Source organism: Acartia tonsa, chromosome 8 (genome assembly GCF_053477335.1).
Source record: "Acartia tonsa isolate MP-2025a chromosome 8, ASM5347733v1, whole genome shotgun sequence".
Taxonomy (NCBI): Eukaryota; Metazoa; Arthropoda; class Copepoda; order Calanoida; family Acartiidae; genus Acartia; species Acartia tonsa.
In genome coordinates, this window is record NC_137267.1 from 8,762,878 (window position 1) to 8,778,405 (window position 15,528).

The 15,528-nt window shown below is 35.1% G+C and overlaps 2 protein-coding genes across 4 annotated transcripts in view; both read left to right on the plus strand.

The window, feature by feature from the left end:
* LOC145325928 (neurobeachin-like protein 1) overlaps positions 1–15,528 on the plus strand; it is a 103,548-nt gene that overhangs the window by 66,757 nt on the left and 21,263 nt on the right. For all 3 annotated transcript variants that reach the window (XR_013881680.1, XM_080168949.1, XM_080168948.1), the window contains exons 45-49: positions 1,227–1,305; positions 1,524–1,671; positions 2,321–2,451; positions 3,066–3,229; positions 3,547–3,649. Coding sequence is in view for 2 of the 3 variants with exons in the window: in XM_080168949.1 (XP_080025075.1) it covers positions 1,227–1,305; positions 1,524–1,671; positions 2,321–2,451; positions 3,066–3,229; positions 3,547–3,649 (625 nt within the window). In the remaining variant the exon portion in view is untranslated. The remainder of the gene's footprint in view (positions 1–1,226; positions 1,306–1,523; positions 1,672–2,320; positions 2,452–3,065; positions 3,230–3,546; positions 3,650–15,528) is intronic.
* LOC145325500 (uncharacterized) lies at positions 9,292–11,438 on the plus strand. The gene is made up of 3 exons (XM_080168480.1): positions 9,292–9,682; positions 9,967–10,019; positions 10,185–11,438. Exon 3 carries the CDS (start codon positions 10,398–10,400, stop codon positions 11,436–11,438), a length of 1,041 nt encoding a protein of 346 aa, XP_080024606.1. The 5' UTR covers positions 9,292–9,682; positions 9,967–10,019; positions 10,185–10,397.

Below are 15,528 nucleotides of genomic sequence, written 5' to 3' on the forward strand. Positions count from 1 at the left end.
TTGCATAGGTATTAACTTTACCTTTTCGCAGTGAGGTAGGGGACATTGGGCTGTTTATAACACTAGTCCCCAAAGTTTTACAGTTGTGTGTTCAAACGTTTTAAATACTAACTTTAATCTACAAAAGGGGTAATTTTGTGTATTATCATTGGAGATGTACAAAAATTTATTGACCTTTGTCTTATCCCTTTAGATCCCTGATATTTGTAATAATCTATAGAAACGATTATTTAGTTACATTAAGACATCAAACATAAAGAGGTTTAGATTTAGGTTTAGCCCCCCCCCCCCCTCTCCTCCCCAGCATAATGCAATAGAACTTGAAAATATTTATTATTAACTTTAATTCTAAGTCAGAATAAATATTTCCTAATATGTCTATGTTTCTGTGTCTTATATTTATTTGAATTATATCTTAAGTTTTGACTTTAAAAGCGCATTTAAACGCCTTTTCTTACAAGCTTTTCGTGCACCCACGTTCAGAAAACGGGCTAAAAACCCCTACGGGGGCGCGGGGGGGTAAATGAGACCAGTACAGGCGATTATGAAATGTCTTTGGGTAATCAAATATCGTATTTTTAGTCGGTGGCAACCAGTGAAAACATGTTTCCTCTTACTGTCTTCTTAAATGTTGATTAAAAAACAAACAAATAAAAACTAAAATCTTGACTTCAACTAGAATTATTTAAGACTAATTTCTTCAATTTGTGTTTTTTTCTTTTATACTGTCAAAATATATGTTATGCATGACTCATCAGAAGTTATTTTGTCTAATTACGTTAATTCTAAGAGATTTTATAATACTTTTAAAATAGTTGGTGAAACACAAAAAGTATGCCTTTTTCTGTAAAAAAATTTTTGCATTTCTTGATTTCCATGCATTAGAATGCTTACTTAAAAAGCGTATTTTTACGATTCCTTTGAAATCTGATGTACATTGGGTATGATAATACTCATAGAATGTTTAAAACTTGATTTGGGGGTGGTGAATTGTTGCCCCTTGTTGCCCCTATGTGCATTGTACAGGAAAAAATATGCGGATCACTAAATTCAAGTTCAAATGCTTTTCGTGTAACTACCCCTTTATTTGTTGAAAAGTTTCGACTTATAATTAAATAAACAACATCAATGAATGAATGTTTTACTAACGAGAAAAGTAAAGAATACTTAAAATTACATAGTTATAGCCCAAGCTTTTATTTTTGTACTGAATTATATTTGTTTAGGTTTGATGTGGCTGATAGACAATTTCATTCCATTCCCCAAACCTGGAGAGGCCTTCTAAACAACATAAATGATGTCAAGGTGCTTATTTTAATTTTGTGGGATACTTATATGAAAAGTATTTAACATAATAAACTAAATAGTTTTTTATTAAAGTGGACCCTGTCCCGATTTTGTATTTGGTCTTTGAAATCAGCTAACAGCGTCGGAAATTTAAAACACAGCTATCAAGTCCCAACAAAAGAACAGAAAGCAATTTGCTAGCAGACGAAAAGGGTCTTTACCACTTTCTTTTTCAGGAATTGATACCCGAATTCTTCTACTTCCCCGATTTTCTGCTGAACCTGAACTGTTTCGACCTGGGCAGGTTGCAGGGCAAGAAGGAGGTGGTCAGTGACGTCATACTGCCGGATTGGGCCGTCAATGTCGACGATTTTATTCGTCAACACAGGAAATTCATTTTAATTTACTATTTTGACAAACTTATTCCTTGAAATTTATCTAAATGTTTTTTTATTGTGAATATTTTGGGGTTGTGTTTAAAGATTGATTTCACCATGGTTTTATTTAAAAAAAAACTTCGAAATGTTAATTTAGAAAAAGGAATGGCAACTTGTAATATTGTAAATAGTTTTATTAGTGTACTTTCGTAATTTACAGCATTTGATTATGTTTTAGCGTGTTATTTTATTTGAACCTTTGAACTCAACAAAACATTAATGATAATTCATTAAACAATGCTTAACATTTTAAAGTTATTTTCATAGAAAACTGTGGTAAAACTTGTTTTTTGAATTGATATAACGATATTAAGCATAAACCTGGTAGGCATATTCACCAAAAAAAACATTTGGAATCGCCATGCTGGAAGGTGTTTAGAATAACTTGCTTTCGTTCGTGCATAGTCCCTTTTTACTTAAATTGAATGCCTAGGTGGTCCATGATTTAGTATAAAATTTTGCTTTTTTAAAGTTGATATAACGATATGAAACATAACTTTGGTATATTCACCAAAAAACATTTAGGATCACTGCTGGAAAGTGTTTATAATAACTTGCTTTCGTTCGTGCATAGTCCCCTTTATATTGAATTGTGAACAGGAACGCGCTGGAAAGCGAGTATGTATCTGCCCATCTGCACGAGTGGGTCGACCTAATATTTGGGTTCAAACAGAAGGGTAAGCCTGCTGTGGATGCCATGAATGTTTTCTACTACTGCTGCTATGAGGTAACAAGTTTTTTAAAAAGATCTTTTAGTTTTACATATGTTTTTGTTGTTAAGGATATTCAGGGGTAAGACAATGATAGATAATACAGTTTCATCCCAAATAAAGATATACAAAATTATCCCTTTTTGTAGAATAGAATGATTAATGTAAAAATTAGGGCTCAGTCTTACTTGTTTTGACATTAGAGTAAAACACTAGAGGGAGAAAGGGTTAAATAACTGTATCTCCCCATTGCAACCGCATTGTGCAACCTTTCTTTGAGTCATTAAAAATCAACCAATGTTGCTTATATTAACACAGCCAAATAATTTAGAAGCATACGAAAGATGTCTTTAAAAAGGAAGGGAGGGAGTTGTCTGTATATACATGTATACTATAGATTTGTTGTTTTGACTACCCAAAGATTTAAGTCCACGAATAAGATAACGTGTTTATAAAACCAATGCACTTATGCCTTTGCCTAGTAATAGATAGATAAAACTCATAATTATGCTGAAATTTCTAATCAAAGGTTGTGCAATCAAAGGGATGTTTTTTGGTAATATCAGATTTTGGAACGCCATTGAATTAAATTTAGATGCAGGTTTTCAACCATTTTTTTTTTTAATTGCAGGGAGCAGTCAACTTGGATGCTATAACAGATCCTGCGGAACGAGAGGCCCTGGAGGGAATGATCCAAAACTTTGGGCAGGTTCCATGCCAGCTACTCAAGGAGCCCCATCCTCCCAGGATTTCTTATACAGAGTTCTGTTCTAGGCTGAATAAGTCGGATCATAGGTAGGTTTTTAACTTCTATAATCTATTTTTCTTAAAGGGTAATTAGAAGGGTATTAAAAAATATTTTAAATAATGTCAGATTCATGAAATTGTTGTGTTAGTTATGTTATGATGATTATGAAAAAAGAAAAAAGGAACTTTAGCAATGCTAAAATTTAGAAACTCTGAATTGAAATCCATAACATTAAATGAAAACAGCCATTTTTAAAACTAAAAGGATAAAATGTATTATAAGAAAATAAAGTTTTTACCTTTTTTTGCATAAAGTTTTCTTACACTTTTTTACGATTTGTTTTGATATCTTTATTTTTTTTAAGGCGTCCCGACCTGCTAAAATACCCAACAAAATGGCGGCCTTATTTTGTGGAAATGGCGGAGGAACGGAACCCAATTTTGTACCTGGACCATCCTCTGAAACAGGCACAGTTTTTTTTTATATTGTTCTTGTTTACAGGGAAGGTATGGAATACATTATAAAGAAATTTTAAAAAGCGAAGCTTTTCAATAATTGCGGTATATCAGTACGTCCGTCCGTAACGGGTAGCTTTTTTCGTTAATTTAGGTGTGATGTAAAGTACCTTTCTCCCTGCCTTGAGAGCATTGTATGTATTTTATATATTAACTTTTAGTTCTTGTGTCACCATTCTCGGAGCAAGTCTTTGCTCTGCGATTCGGCATGAACCTAAAAGTGTTAACAGTGTAATATTATTAATATCTATTTTATATGTTTTATATGTCTTTGAATTAATACACTTTATTAGAATATTTAGCTGTTGATTTCTATTATTACTACATGTCATTTTTGGCGCAGTAGTGTAGTACGAACCTATGGCTCAGATTTTCTTTTGATTGTATTATTTCTTTGCTTTAGTTTTGTTCAGGAATTTTTGGACGTGATGAAGGTGGACATTGCTTATTACAGGAAGTTGTCCCCGGTGGAGAAGGAGGAGTATATGCTCGAATTGATGGCCTCGCTACAGGGTGATATTCATTCCAATGGGGATAAGCTGGATAATCTGACTGGACGAATGGCGCCGCTGGAGACAAAAGTTCAGGAGTTGACGGATAATGTTACTACTAATAGTGCTGCGGTTACTGGATTAGCTACTCGTATGGACGATTTCGAGGAACGACTTGCTAAAGTAGTGGTACCTGATGTTGAGAGTGACATCAAGGCCGAGAATGTGACGGTTGTTGATGAATTTATGACTGGCCAGCAACGAATTTTGGATAGAATTGCGCGGCAGAATAATCTGAATAGCTCTATGCCTTGGCAGAGGACTGCAGGAGGATCTGTGCCGGAGGATAAACCTGGAGTGTTTGTTAGTGGTTCTCGAACTATTTTTGGAGGAATGCAAGATCAAGATGATAAGATCATAAAGCTATGGGAGCTTTCTAGAGTTGATGCTACGGATAATATCTACAATGGAGTTCTCATGTGGTGGCCAGCCATATCTGAGGTTAAGGCGGAGGATTTTAACACGCTCAATTTTTCAAGGCGGGGCTGAGTGAACCGCAGGTTAGTTGGTGTAAAACTCTTGTTTATGTGCCAGATAGATCTTTGTATATATCGCAGGGGGAGGATAATGCTCATAGGTACAATGAGACGTGTGCTAAGCTTGATGATCAGTTCATGCTTCCAACGGTTTTTTAACATCACAGACAACGAGGACTCTCCCTCAGCTGAATCGAGTTTTTAATTTACCTGACAAAGAATAAGGAAACACCAGCCAACCTTATTCGGCTTCTTCTGTTAATAGCTGGAATTGAACAAAACCCAGGCCCCAAAACCTGGTACTGTATCATATGTAATGGAATCTTAACATCTACAGCCGTCCAATGTTCAAGCTGCTCACACTGGCTCCACATCAAATGCTCTCCATTTAAAACATCAGTTCAGAGAAGAAAACTTAAAACCTGGATTGGACCATGCTGTAAGCCAAACAACCCCCCCCAAAAAACCCCCCCTCAAAACAACCCCCCTTTTCGACCCCCTTCTCAACCCCCATCTTTTTCAACTCGTAGACCCCCCCCAACCCCCTCTTCGCCCCCTCCACCCCCACCCCCTCCCCCCGCAAATCAAAACCTCCCTTTCTCTCTTCATGGCTTTAATCTCAACACCCTACAATGGAACATCAACGGTATACTAGGGAAAATCGACGAGCTCTTGCACAACATGGAGAAGGACAACATCCCCATTGCTGCAATTCAAGAGACTAAGCTGACAAATAAATCAAAGCCGTTCAAAACTCCCAACTATACCCTTGTCCGCAAAGATAGAGGCACCAACAAGGGAGGAGGACTAGCATTCTTGATACACAAGGATCTAAACTTCTCCATTGAACCAACACCTAGAATCCTGGAACAGGACCCGTTCACAGAAACCTTAACCATCAGCATACCTGGCGTGGACAAGAAAAACCTCTACATACGTAATGTCTACATTCCACCACAAAGCAGTTGCACCCCACAGTATGAACCTCCCCTTGACCATCTTTTTGACGGCCTTGGTGAATCATACATGATCCTCAGGGATGTTAATGCCCACAGTCAACTCTGGCACTCAGAGGCCACAAATGATACCAGAGGTACAGCTCTGGCAGACACCATCACAGGACGAACCTGCGGCATTATAAACGAGGACTTACCAACCAGAGTTACCAACCTGGCTTCAACTGCTCCTGACGTTAGTATTGTCTCCTCTAATCTCATCCCCACCACCACCTGGAGGATCAGAAATAAGATGAGCTCGGACCATCTCCCCATCATTATCAACATGACTGCTGACCTCAAAAAGTTTAATGCAAAAAATGTTACTTTTATTAACTTTTCGAAAGCTAACTGGCCTGCTTTCCAAAAACACGTTGAAGACAAATTTAGGCATGCTAGAGATATTACTAGCATCCATAAAGCTGAAGTTTTCGTTCGACACACCCTTCAAAAAGCTGCCAAACTTCACATTCCTGCCGGCAGAATCCCCAAAACCTTCAACGCCCTCCCCACTGAAGCAGCCAGACTGATTAATGAAAGGGATGAAATCAGGGAGAATGATCCTGCAGACCCTAGAATCTCTGATCTCAACAAAGAGATCACTAAAAAGATCCAAGACCATCGGAAAACTAAATGGAAGGAACATCTTGCCTGCTGCCAACCTGGATCTAAAAAGCTTTGGAATACTATCAAAAGTTTAAACAATAACCCTGTCCAACCTGAAAATCAAGGAATCAGCTTTAACGATAAAACCACCAACTGTGCCAAAGCCATGGCCAACAACTTCAATAAACAGTATACACCTCCCAAGGATTCCAAGTCATCACAACCCTTCAGACGGACGCTTCGCTCTCTGAAGAAGAAGACAAAAGATCCTTTGATACTGTTTACCCCTGCCCAGACCCTAGCTGCTATTAACAAATCAAAAAGTTCTAAGGCCTTAGGACCTGATGGATTGTCACCAATTATGTTGAAGAACATTGGCCCCAATGCCATCAACTACCTGACCAATATCTTCAACAGATGCCTGGAAGAGTCAGTCATCCCCAACATCTGGAAGACTGGCAAAATCATACCTTTGCTGAAACCTGGCAAACCTGCTGACAAAGGACCCAGCTACCGCCCAGTGTCCCTTCTGTCCCCAGCTATCAAAATCCTTGAGGCACTTTTGCTTCCAGCTGTGACAGAAGCTGTCCAACTTGCCGACCATCAACATGGATTCCGTAAAGGCAGGTCTACAGGTACAGCACTACAGAGCATCCTAGACCATATCAACTCTGGTCTTAACAGGAAGAAACCTGTTCACAGAACAGTTTGTGTCGCCATTGACCTTTCCCGTGCCTTCCACACGGTCGACCATACCATCCTTCTCAGCGACATCGAGAAGCTAAACCTCAATGACCACATAAAACGCTTCCTGTGTGCATATTTGAGAGGCAGATACACATATGTAGTATTTAGGAATTCCAACTCTAAATACAGGAAGATGAAACAGGGTGTCCCACAAGGTGGTGTTCTCTCCCCTGTTCTCTTTAACTTATATATGTCATCAATGCCTGCCCCTCCTGGTAACATCATTCTCAAGACATATGCTGATGACTCCAATATCCTAAACTCAGGCCCAGTTATTGACCCAGTAGTTCAAGAAATCAACACCTACTTGGCTACCCTAACTGTTTGGTTTAAAGGACGCAACCTCGAGATATCCCCCTCCAAATCCTCAGCTACGTTGTTTACAACAGCCTCAAATGAGTGCAACACGGAACTAGATGTTGTGATAGATGGAGAAAAAGTTCCAACAGTCAAGAAACCTAAGTTTTTAGGGATAACTTTTGACAATCTCCTTTCCTTTAAACAACATGCCACCGACTTAAAGACCAAGGTCCAAGTTAAGAACAATGTCCTGAAGGCCTTGGCTGGTTCCGACTGGGGTATGGAGAAAGAAACCATTATTAACACCTACAAAGCCATAGGACGCCCCCTTTTAAATTACGGCTGCAACATTTGGACCTCATCCCTAAGTGACACATCCTGGAAAAATCTTCAGATTGCCCAGAACCAAGCCCTGCGGACTGCCACTGGCTGCCACCGGATGACAGACATTGATCACCTTCACAATGAGACCAAGATCATGAAGGTCCGTCCTCACTGTGAAATGCTCAGTAAGCAATTCCTGTTAGCTACACAGAAGCCACACCATCCTAACAGAGTGAACCTGTCTGATCCCCCTCCCCCCCGCCAGATGAAAGAAACCCTGTCCCCTAGATTTGGAGAAGAAATCAGGCACATGTCTCGCCCTGACCTCCCAGAGGATGTATATAAGTCTAAATTAAAACTAATACACACCAAAAGTGTCAAGGAGGCCCTCAATGCCATGGAGCATAACAAGGTGTTACTTGCCCCTCCCCCCCAAATTCACAAGTCAGAGAAATGTCTCCCCAGAGCAACCAGAGCCACTTTATCCCAGCTGCGCTCTGGATACAGTAACTTTCTGAATAGCTACAAGGCCAGAATCAACCCTACTATTCAAGATGTATGCCCCAACTGCAACCAACACTCTCACACAACTCGACACCTGTTTGAATGTCCTAACAATAGGGCCAACCTTACAACCAGAGACCTCTGGACCCGACCCTTGGAAGCAGCCAGATTTCTAAATCTGGCAACAGATGTAAATGATGATGGAGGATGAGTAGATGTTATAATTGCAATAGGAAAGGTCATATGATGAGGGAATGTTTTGATATTAGAAATAAAAAGTTACCTAATCCTAAAGGGAAGTACTATTTACGGTGGGGAAATAAGCCTTTTGTTCCCTATAAGACAGGGCAAAAGAGTTTTAAAAAGGAGGAACATGGAACTGATAAGAAGAAGTTGGTCGGTGAAGTTGAAGGAGGGGTGAAAGATAAAGAGGATACAAAGGAAGTGTCGTATGTTGATGGTTTAGGGGCATGCGATTATGAAGATGACCTTGTAGCGGAGGTTGATGCATTGAATAGTTCTATTATAGATGAAATTTTATGGTATTAATATTTTGTATGTATTAAGACCACCAAACCTTATTCCATCTTCTACATGTTACGCGGCATTGTTTGGATTTATGCACATTGTAAATAAACAAAACAAAATTAATGATAAAGGAGTGAACGAAGCAACACTAAAAATTATGATAGACTTATTTTGATGGTTTATTTGAATTATGGAAATATAACATGTTGTTTACTATCGTATACGAGTTTATGAGATTATGTTATTATGAAAATCAAAATATATGCATTTAGTTTTTTTTGGTTATGTTTTGTTACAATAGAATTAGATATATTTATTTTTGTTTCAGACTGTTGTGGAGTCTAACAGAGATAAGAATAATAAAGAATTGAAGATGGATTAATTTCAACGAAAATAGGAATACAATTTTGTAAAATTGTTAATGGACGAAAATTGATTTTATTAAATGTTAATATCGTGATTTTATGAAAATTGGATAAAAATTTGAAATTAGATATTTTAAAAGTATTAGAATTTTGATGAAAGGCTGTAAATTGTTTTAAGAGTTGAGTCAGTTATTATGGTTCTAAGTATTTAATTGTAAAACAATTATATTGCGATTTAGTGATGTTGATTCAGCAAAATTTTGATGAAGCTTAGAATTTCATGAAGCAAAATTGTTATAATGCATTAGATATTTGTGTGAAATTGTCTCTCTTCATGAAGAAGGGGGGTGGGCAAATATTTGCAAGGATAGTTTGCGCTGTCTCTCGGAGTTGGTATGCGCAAGAGTGGTGGAGCTGTCTCTCTTTTGAGGAGAAGGGGGGAGTGAGCAAAATTGGCAAGGAAAGTTTGCACTATCTCTCGGAGTTGGTATGCGCAAAATGGGGTGGTGCAGAGAGGTAGCTGCAATGATGAGCAGGAGTTGGGCGTTGCATGCGCAGAAAGTTGAGCTGCGCAAGAAAGTGCTCTCAGGTATAGAGAATAATAGTTAGTTGAGCTTCGACTTTCAAAAATCTAATACATAAAAATAGTTGTGAGGATATAAGTTATTATTCTGATATAATAACTAGGTAAAGATTTTACTGTATTAGAAAATATATATTGTATTAAGAATTATTTTTAAGTTGCTGGATAATCGACAAATATTTGATTAATATTATATTTCTTAATACATTTTTAAGTAGATATGTTGAAAATTTATTTGTTAAGTGATAACATTTAAGTATGGCATCTAAAATAATTGTATTATGTTTTAGATTGGTCGAAAAGAGGAATAGTTGTGGTGGTTGAGATACACTATTACTTGATGGTGAGTTTAGTTGTTAAGATTTTACTTTTATGATGTTCAATATTGATAAACATTTGATTAATGTTATAAATATTAATACCTGTTAAAGAAATTTATTTATTTTGTTTGAATGAAAATAAAATGTACTAAAATAGAATGGCATCTAAAATGTTTGTAATATTTTAGATCGGCCGTAAGAGAAGTAGTTGGTGGTGACTGAGACCTAGTTTTGAATTGAACCATTGTTTGTTTTGACGTTGAATTTGTCGGTGAGTAATTTGTTTATTTTATGAAATAGATAGAAGAAATTAGATTTAGTAGGAAAATTGGATAGTTACAACCTCATAATTGTTGGTGTTGGTTAGATAGCTATTTTCTAATTTTTATGAAGAATCTGGGATGGCGGCTGAAGTCTACGTTCCAACGAGGATTGGTGACATGGAGATCCTGGCCTTAGTGGACAGCGGTAATGCCCGTGGCTGCCTCATCTCTCACGTGTTAGCTCGAAAACTCGAATGTACGATTGAAGAGACGGATTCAAAGGCATCAGGAGTGCAGAGTTCCAGCATCAAGATTGACGGTGTTGTTCGGAATGTTGAATTTAAGATTGGAGGCCACAGTTTCAAAGAAGATTGCTATGTGATTTCTGGCATGACTGTACCTATGAACCTAGGTAGTCATTGGCTTAACAGAAATCACGTGAAGACGATATTTGAGAAGGATGGAAACAGAATTGAGATGCATGGTGTCAGTGTGAATCTGGTGGCTAAACGTAAGATTGTGGTGAAGAATTTAGTTCATACTGTTCTGGAAAAGATTGAGAAGACAAGAACTAAGAAACCTGAAGTTAATGTGGCTGAATTACAGGAACAAAAGTGGATTTGTTCATTGAAAGATCGAATAGAAATTCCAGCATTAAGCACAGTTGTGGTAGAAGTTTCAACTAAAGGAAGTATGCCTGAAGGACAGTTGTGTTATATAGCTCCTAGACAAGGTTACTGTAGCTGGAACAATCTGTTAATAAATGAAGGAATTACGGAGGTTGGAAAAAACGGTAGAATTATGACTAAAATTACGAATTTTGAGACTATCAAGAAATCTATTCCTGCTGGTACTTTGGTGGGAAACTTGTTCTTGGCGGAGAAAATAGCGATGTTGCAGGAGAATAGAGTTAAAGAAGATGTGTCAACTACATTAAACGATTTTCGTTTTATCAAGGATAAATTGAAGTTAGATAAAGTTCCGTTTTTGAAAGATAATGTTTCCTTGAAAGGAAGAATAGTTGGATTGTTCCTGAAGAATTTTAAGGCATTATCAGTTGAACCGACTGATATTGGATCTTGTACTTTGGAGGAGTCAGGGATAAGGGATAGGAAACGTAAGAAAATATTATTTCAGGCCTATCTAAGTACTAGGCCTAAAAAACCAGTTTTGGGATAGTGCAGTGGTTAGTATCCAAAACGATCAATTTTGTAGAAAGCTAGATGAGTGACCATATACCTGCTTACGCTTATTAGAGTCGTTTCTAAATGCATAAGCTGTGTTTAGAATATGAAAATAAAAATTATAGAATTATTACTACAGAAATAAACAACTCTCAATACTATTTTATTTAATAAATAAATTGTTTTAAAATTTTCTCCTACATTTATCTAATTTTTTTTTTTAAATTTTAATTAGGAACTAACTCCTGTTCGATGGCTAATAAAATCCCTTTGAATCAAAACTATAGAATTGCCGACGAATATTTCTTTTTGAGTTTTTTTTTTACCTAAACATTACTGAAAGACATTTAAGAAATTTTAAAATCCAGTTTCATTAAGAAGTCGAGAAAATTTGCTGTCCCCAGTGAAATAAAATTGTACAGGAATTGTTTATATACATACAAAGAAGTTTGAATAAAAATACATTTTCCTAATATTTGAATCGATTCTCTAAGCATTGCCGACAAACATAATGTTAAAAAAGTAGCATTTCCCCTTAGACTTACAGACGAACTGACAAAGATGGTTATAGAGTAGTTGTTATAGTTTTAAACACTTATCTGTATCAGTTTTTAAAAGCGAAGATTTTCTATAATTAGGGTCGGTCGGTCCGTCCGTCCGTTCGTCCGTCTGTCCGTAACGGATCAGGGAGGAAGGGAGGGGACAATGGATCGAATATTCATATTTTAGAAGTCTTAGACTTTGGGGACTGGCTTAAAGGGAATGTGCATGAATTTAGCAGTTTCTGACTGACTTTGGGGACTAAAATATGAATGACATCACGAGAAATCATGCAACATGACGGGGCATTCTTATAAAAACTAGCGCAATAATAAAAATGTAAACAATAAACAAACAGACAGAAAAATTTTACTTTAATTGTTTTAAAATCATAATGAAAAAATAATTATGGAATATTTGTTTGCAGTTATGATTATAGAAATTATTGTATTTATTTTTTTAAAATTAATAATTAAATTGCTTTTAGATATCTTTCATTAATCAAATTTAAAATAAATGAGTTATAAAGTAGCTACGCTAATAGAATATATTTTCTGCTGTTGATTATAGCTTAGTGTATGGCAATATTAGAAAGAAATACATACACAAACAAGCGAAGCTTTTTATAATTTAAGGGTCGGTCTGTCCGTACGTCTGTCCATTACGGTTAGCTCATTTTGTTAAATTAAACAGATTAGAATTGTCCTATCGATTTAAAACTTTACATGATGATTTCTATAACAATTAGGTATGACTTGGAAAACAAAGCAACTCTATAAGAATCTTTAATATTTTTCAGATGAAATCTTGTATAAAATGCAAACAAGCAGAAAATGTGATACTGCCTAGGTTTCCAGGATAACAACAAAATGGTTACGGTATATATACATTTTTTATCAAAACAAAGTTGACAACTACCAAAGCATAGAAATTTAAATATTAAGAAAATATGTTGTAATTAATGGAATGTTAGGAAGGGAAAGACATACAGATTGACATTTTTAATCATACTGTACCTTTGCCACTAATTATTAGCAGTTAGAAGATTGCTTTTCGGTTATCATTTCATTCTTATTAGGTACCTAATTTTGAGAAAAGTAAGGGAATAGTGAATAGTCCCTTACGTAACATTGCTCCATATGGGGCTATTCTTCGTATTTTTAAAATGGCTTTTTATAGGTTATTTTAGGTTAGGCTAGGTTAGGTTAGGTTATATTGGGTTAGATGATTGCCCCACAGGGTTAGGTAATGGCCCGTTGGGTTAGAGCCTCCCGCAGGGGGTATAAATAGGAAAAAAGCTACTGTGAAAAAAACGAAGAATCGCCCCATATGGTGCGATGTTACGAAAGGGACTATATCCAAAAGTAATTTCCAGTTATGGTTTTTTAACTAGGTAGCAGTAGGTAATAATTTCATTGGTATTTATATTATTGCCAAATTAATATTTTTACCTTTCAGTTAAGCCTATAAATACTAAAAAAATATTTATTTTAGATGACTAACAAAGAGAAAAATAGCTTTCCTGAAAGAAGATGTTATTGATATGGTGCGAACGTGCAAGAAAGAATTTAAGTTACATCACGGAGGGTATCTGCAGCGTGTAGGGGTGGTCCGTAGTTTGACATTTACATAATTTTATTTTTTTTAAAGCGAAGCTTTTCTATGATTATGGTCGGTCCGTCCGTACGTCCGTCCGTACCACACTTATTCAATTTAACCAACCAAAGAATTTTTTATCCAATCTTAACCAGACAAATGCCATCTAGCTAAAAAGGATGCGTAGATTTCATTTCTGGCAACCAGAAAATCCGCAGAAATCGAATTAACGAGATCCAAAAAAGTTTCATTAAAAAAAACCTTACACCAAAAATAACAAACAATAATTATAACGACGACTTAGTTTCTTTTTCCTGTTTAATTCGAATATTGAAACTAATTTTCAGGCATGCATGTTTGTTGGTATAGTACTTTTTTTAGAAACCAAAATACAGACATATTTAAAACTATGAAATTGTATGTTAGTTACTAGAAAGATTATATTTTTTTTCTTGCTTTAAAACAACTTTTTGTACATAAAAACCCGTAATGTCTTCATTATTGACACAAACATGCATGCTGTATAGTTTTAAAAAATTTAGTCAAATAAAATACCTGATTAGAATACAAAGCAAGAAATAAAGGTTATCAACTCCCTATGAGCTTTTTGTGTTAAATAGAATTATTAATAAGAATAAAAGAGTTTCAAAAAATAGTAAAATAATAAAATGTTAGGTGAATTGTTAATATTAAATCAATCAAAAAATGTTTTACATTCTTATAATTAATTTCAATAAAACATATATATGCTCAAGAAAGGTTATTTATAATTATGAATTCTACCAGACTAAAATGTAAAAGGGGAAATAGTTTATGAAGACGACACAAAATGATTTTAAAAATTACTTATTTTTATCTTTTTTTTTAATCTTTAACAATTTTAATGTTTTTATTATGTAAATATATAAAGTATTGTTCAAACTTAAAGGATTTAATCTTTTTCTTTGTAATTTATATGTCTAAACAGTGTAAAAATGAAGTTCTTAATTACGAATTTTCAAATCATTAGATTTTAATACAGTTTATTATAGAAATAAAGAATAATTTCAACAAAAAAATATTGCTACAAAAAGGCTTACTGTATTATTAAACTGACTTAATTGTATAATTGCATTCATTTTGTTTATTTACCTTGAAAAATGAGTGTTTAAGTGCTGCATTGTTTAAAATCAAACCTAAAAGTGCTCTTTATTCAATGACAGAGTGAAAAAAATATATACCTTGTTTTATAGTTTTTTATCTCTTTTTTTATATATTTTTATCTGATATGTATATCAAAATTTAAAAGTATCTATTTCATTAGATATTCATACTCTGCTAAAACGTCTTGGTTACTTTTTGCATTATATTTGCTCTAAAAAGAATTCTTTATCTGACTTCTACATTTAAAATGAAAGATTTTATCCCAATTATTATGTTGACTGTAGAAAAAAAAAATTATTTTGTTTATATGCAATTTTCTATAATAAAATGTGAGAAATGCCTTTTTTCACATGTAGGGCGAAAAAAGTAACACTGAAAATATTTTTTATGTCTTAAGCATGTCCTAAACTCATAGATAATAAACTTTCATAAAAGATTTATTTCAGAAAATGTCATTTAGGGCATAAAATTAATTTTGCAAATTAACATTGCAAATGTTTGCCAATAACTTTTAAAAATGATTTCTGCGGATTTTCTAATTTACATGGGTGTTTTCTACACATTTTCCCCTTTCTAAAAATACCTTCCTCATAAAGATTGGCTTCCGGAAAGTATATACTTTCCAAAAATGATATGTGGTACCTCAGTCACACAGAGTTAGCTCTTTTCGTTAATTTAAACAGGTTAGAATTGTCATATCGATTCCAAACTTTGCATGATGATTCCTGTAATAGTTAGGTACAATTTAGAAAGCGTAGCAACCCTATAATCAATACCAGAATGTCCGTACATCCATTTGAAACATG

Excerpts from the sequence above, each read along its gene's own strand:
- LOC145325500 (XM_080168480.1), top strand. The coding sequence starts at position 10,398 with ATGGCGGCTGAAGTCTACGTTCCAACGAGGATTGGTGACATGGAGATC.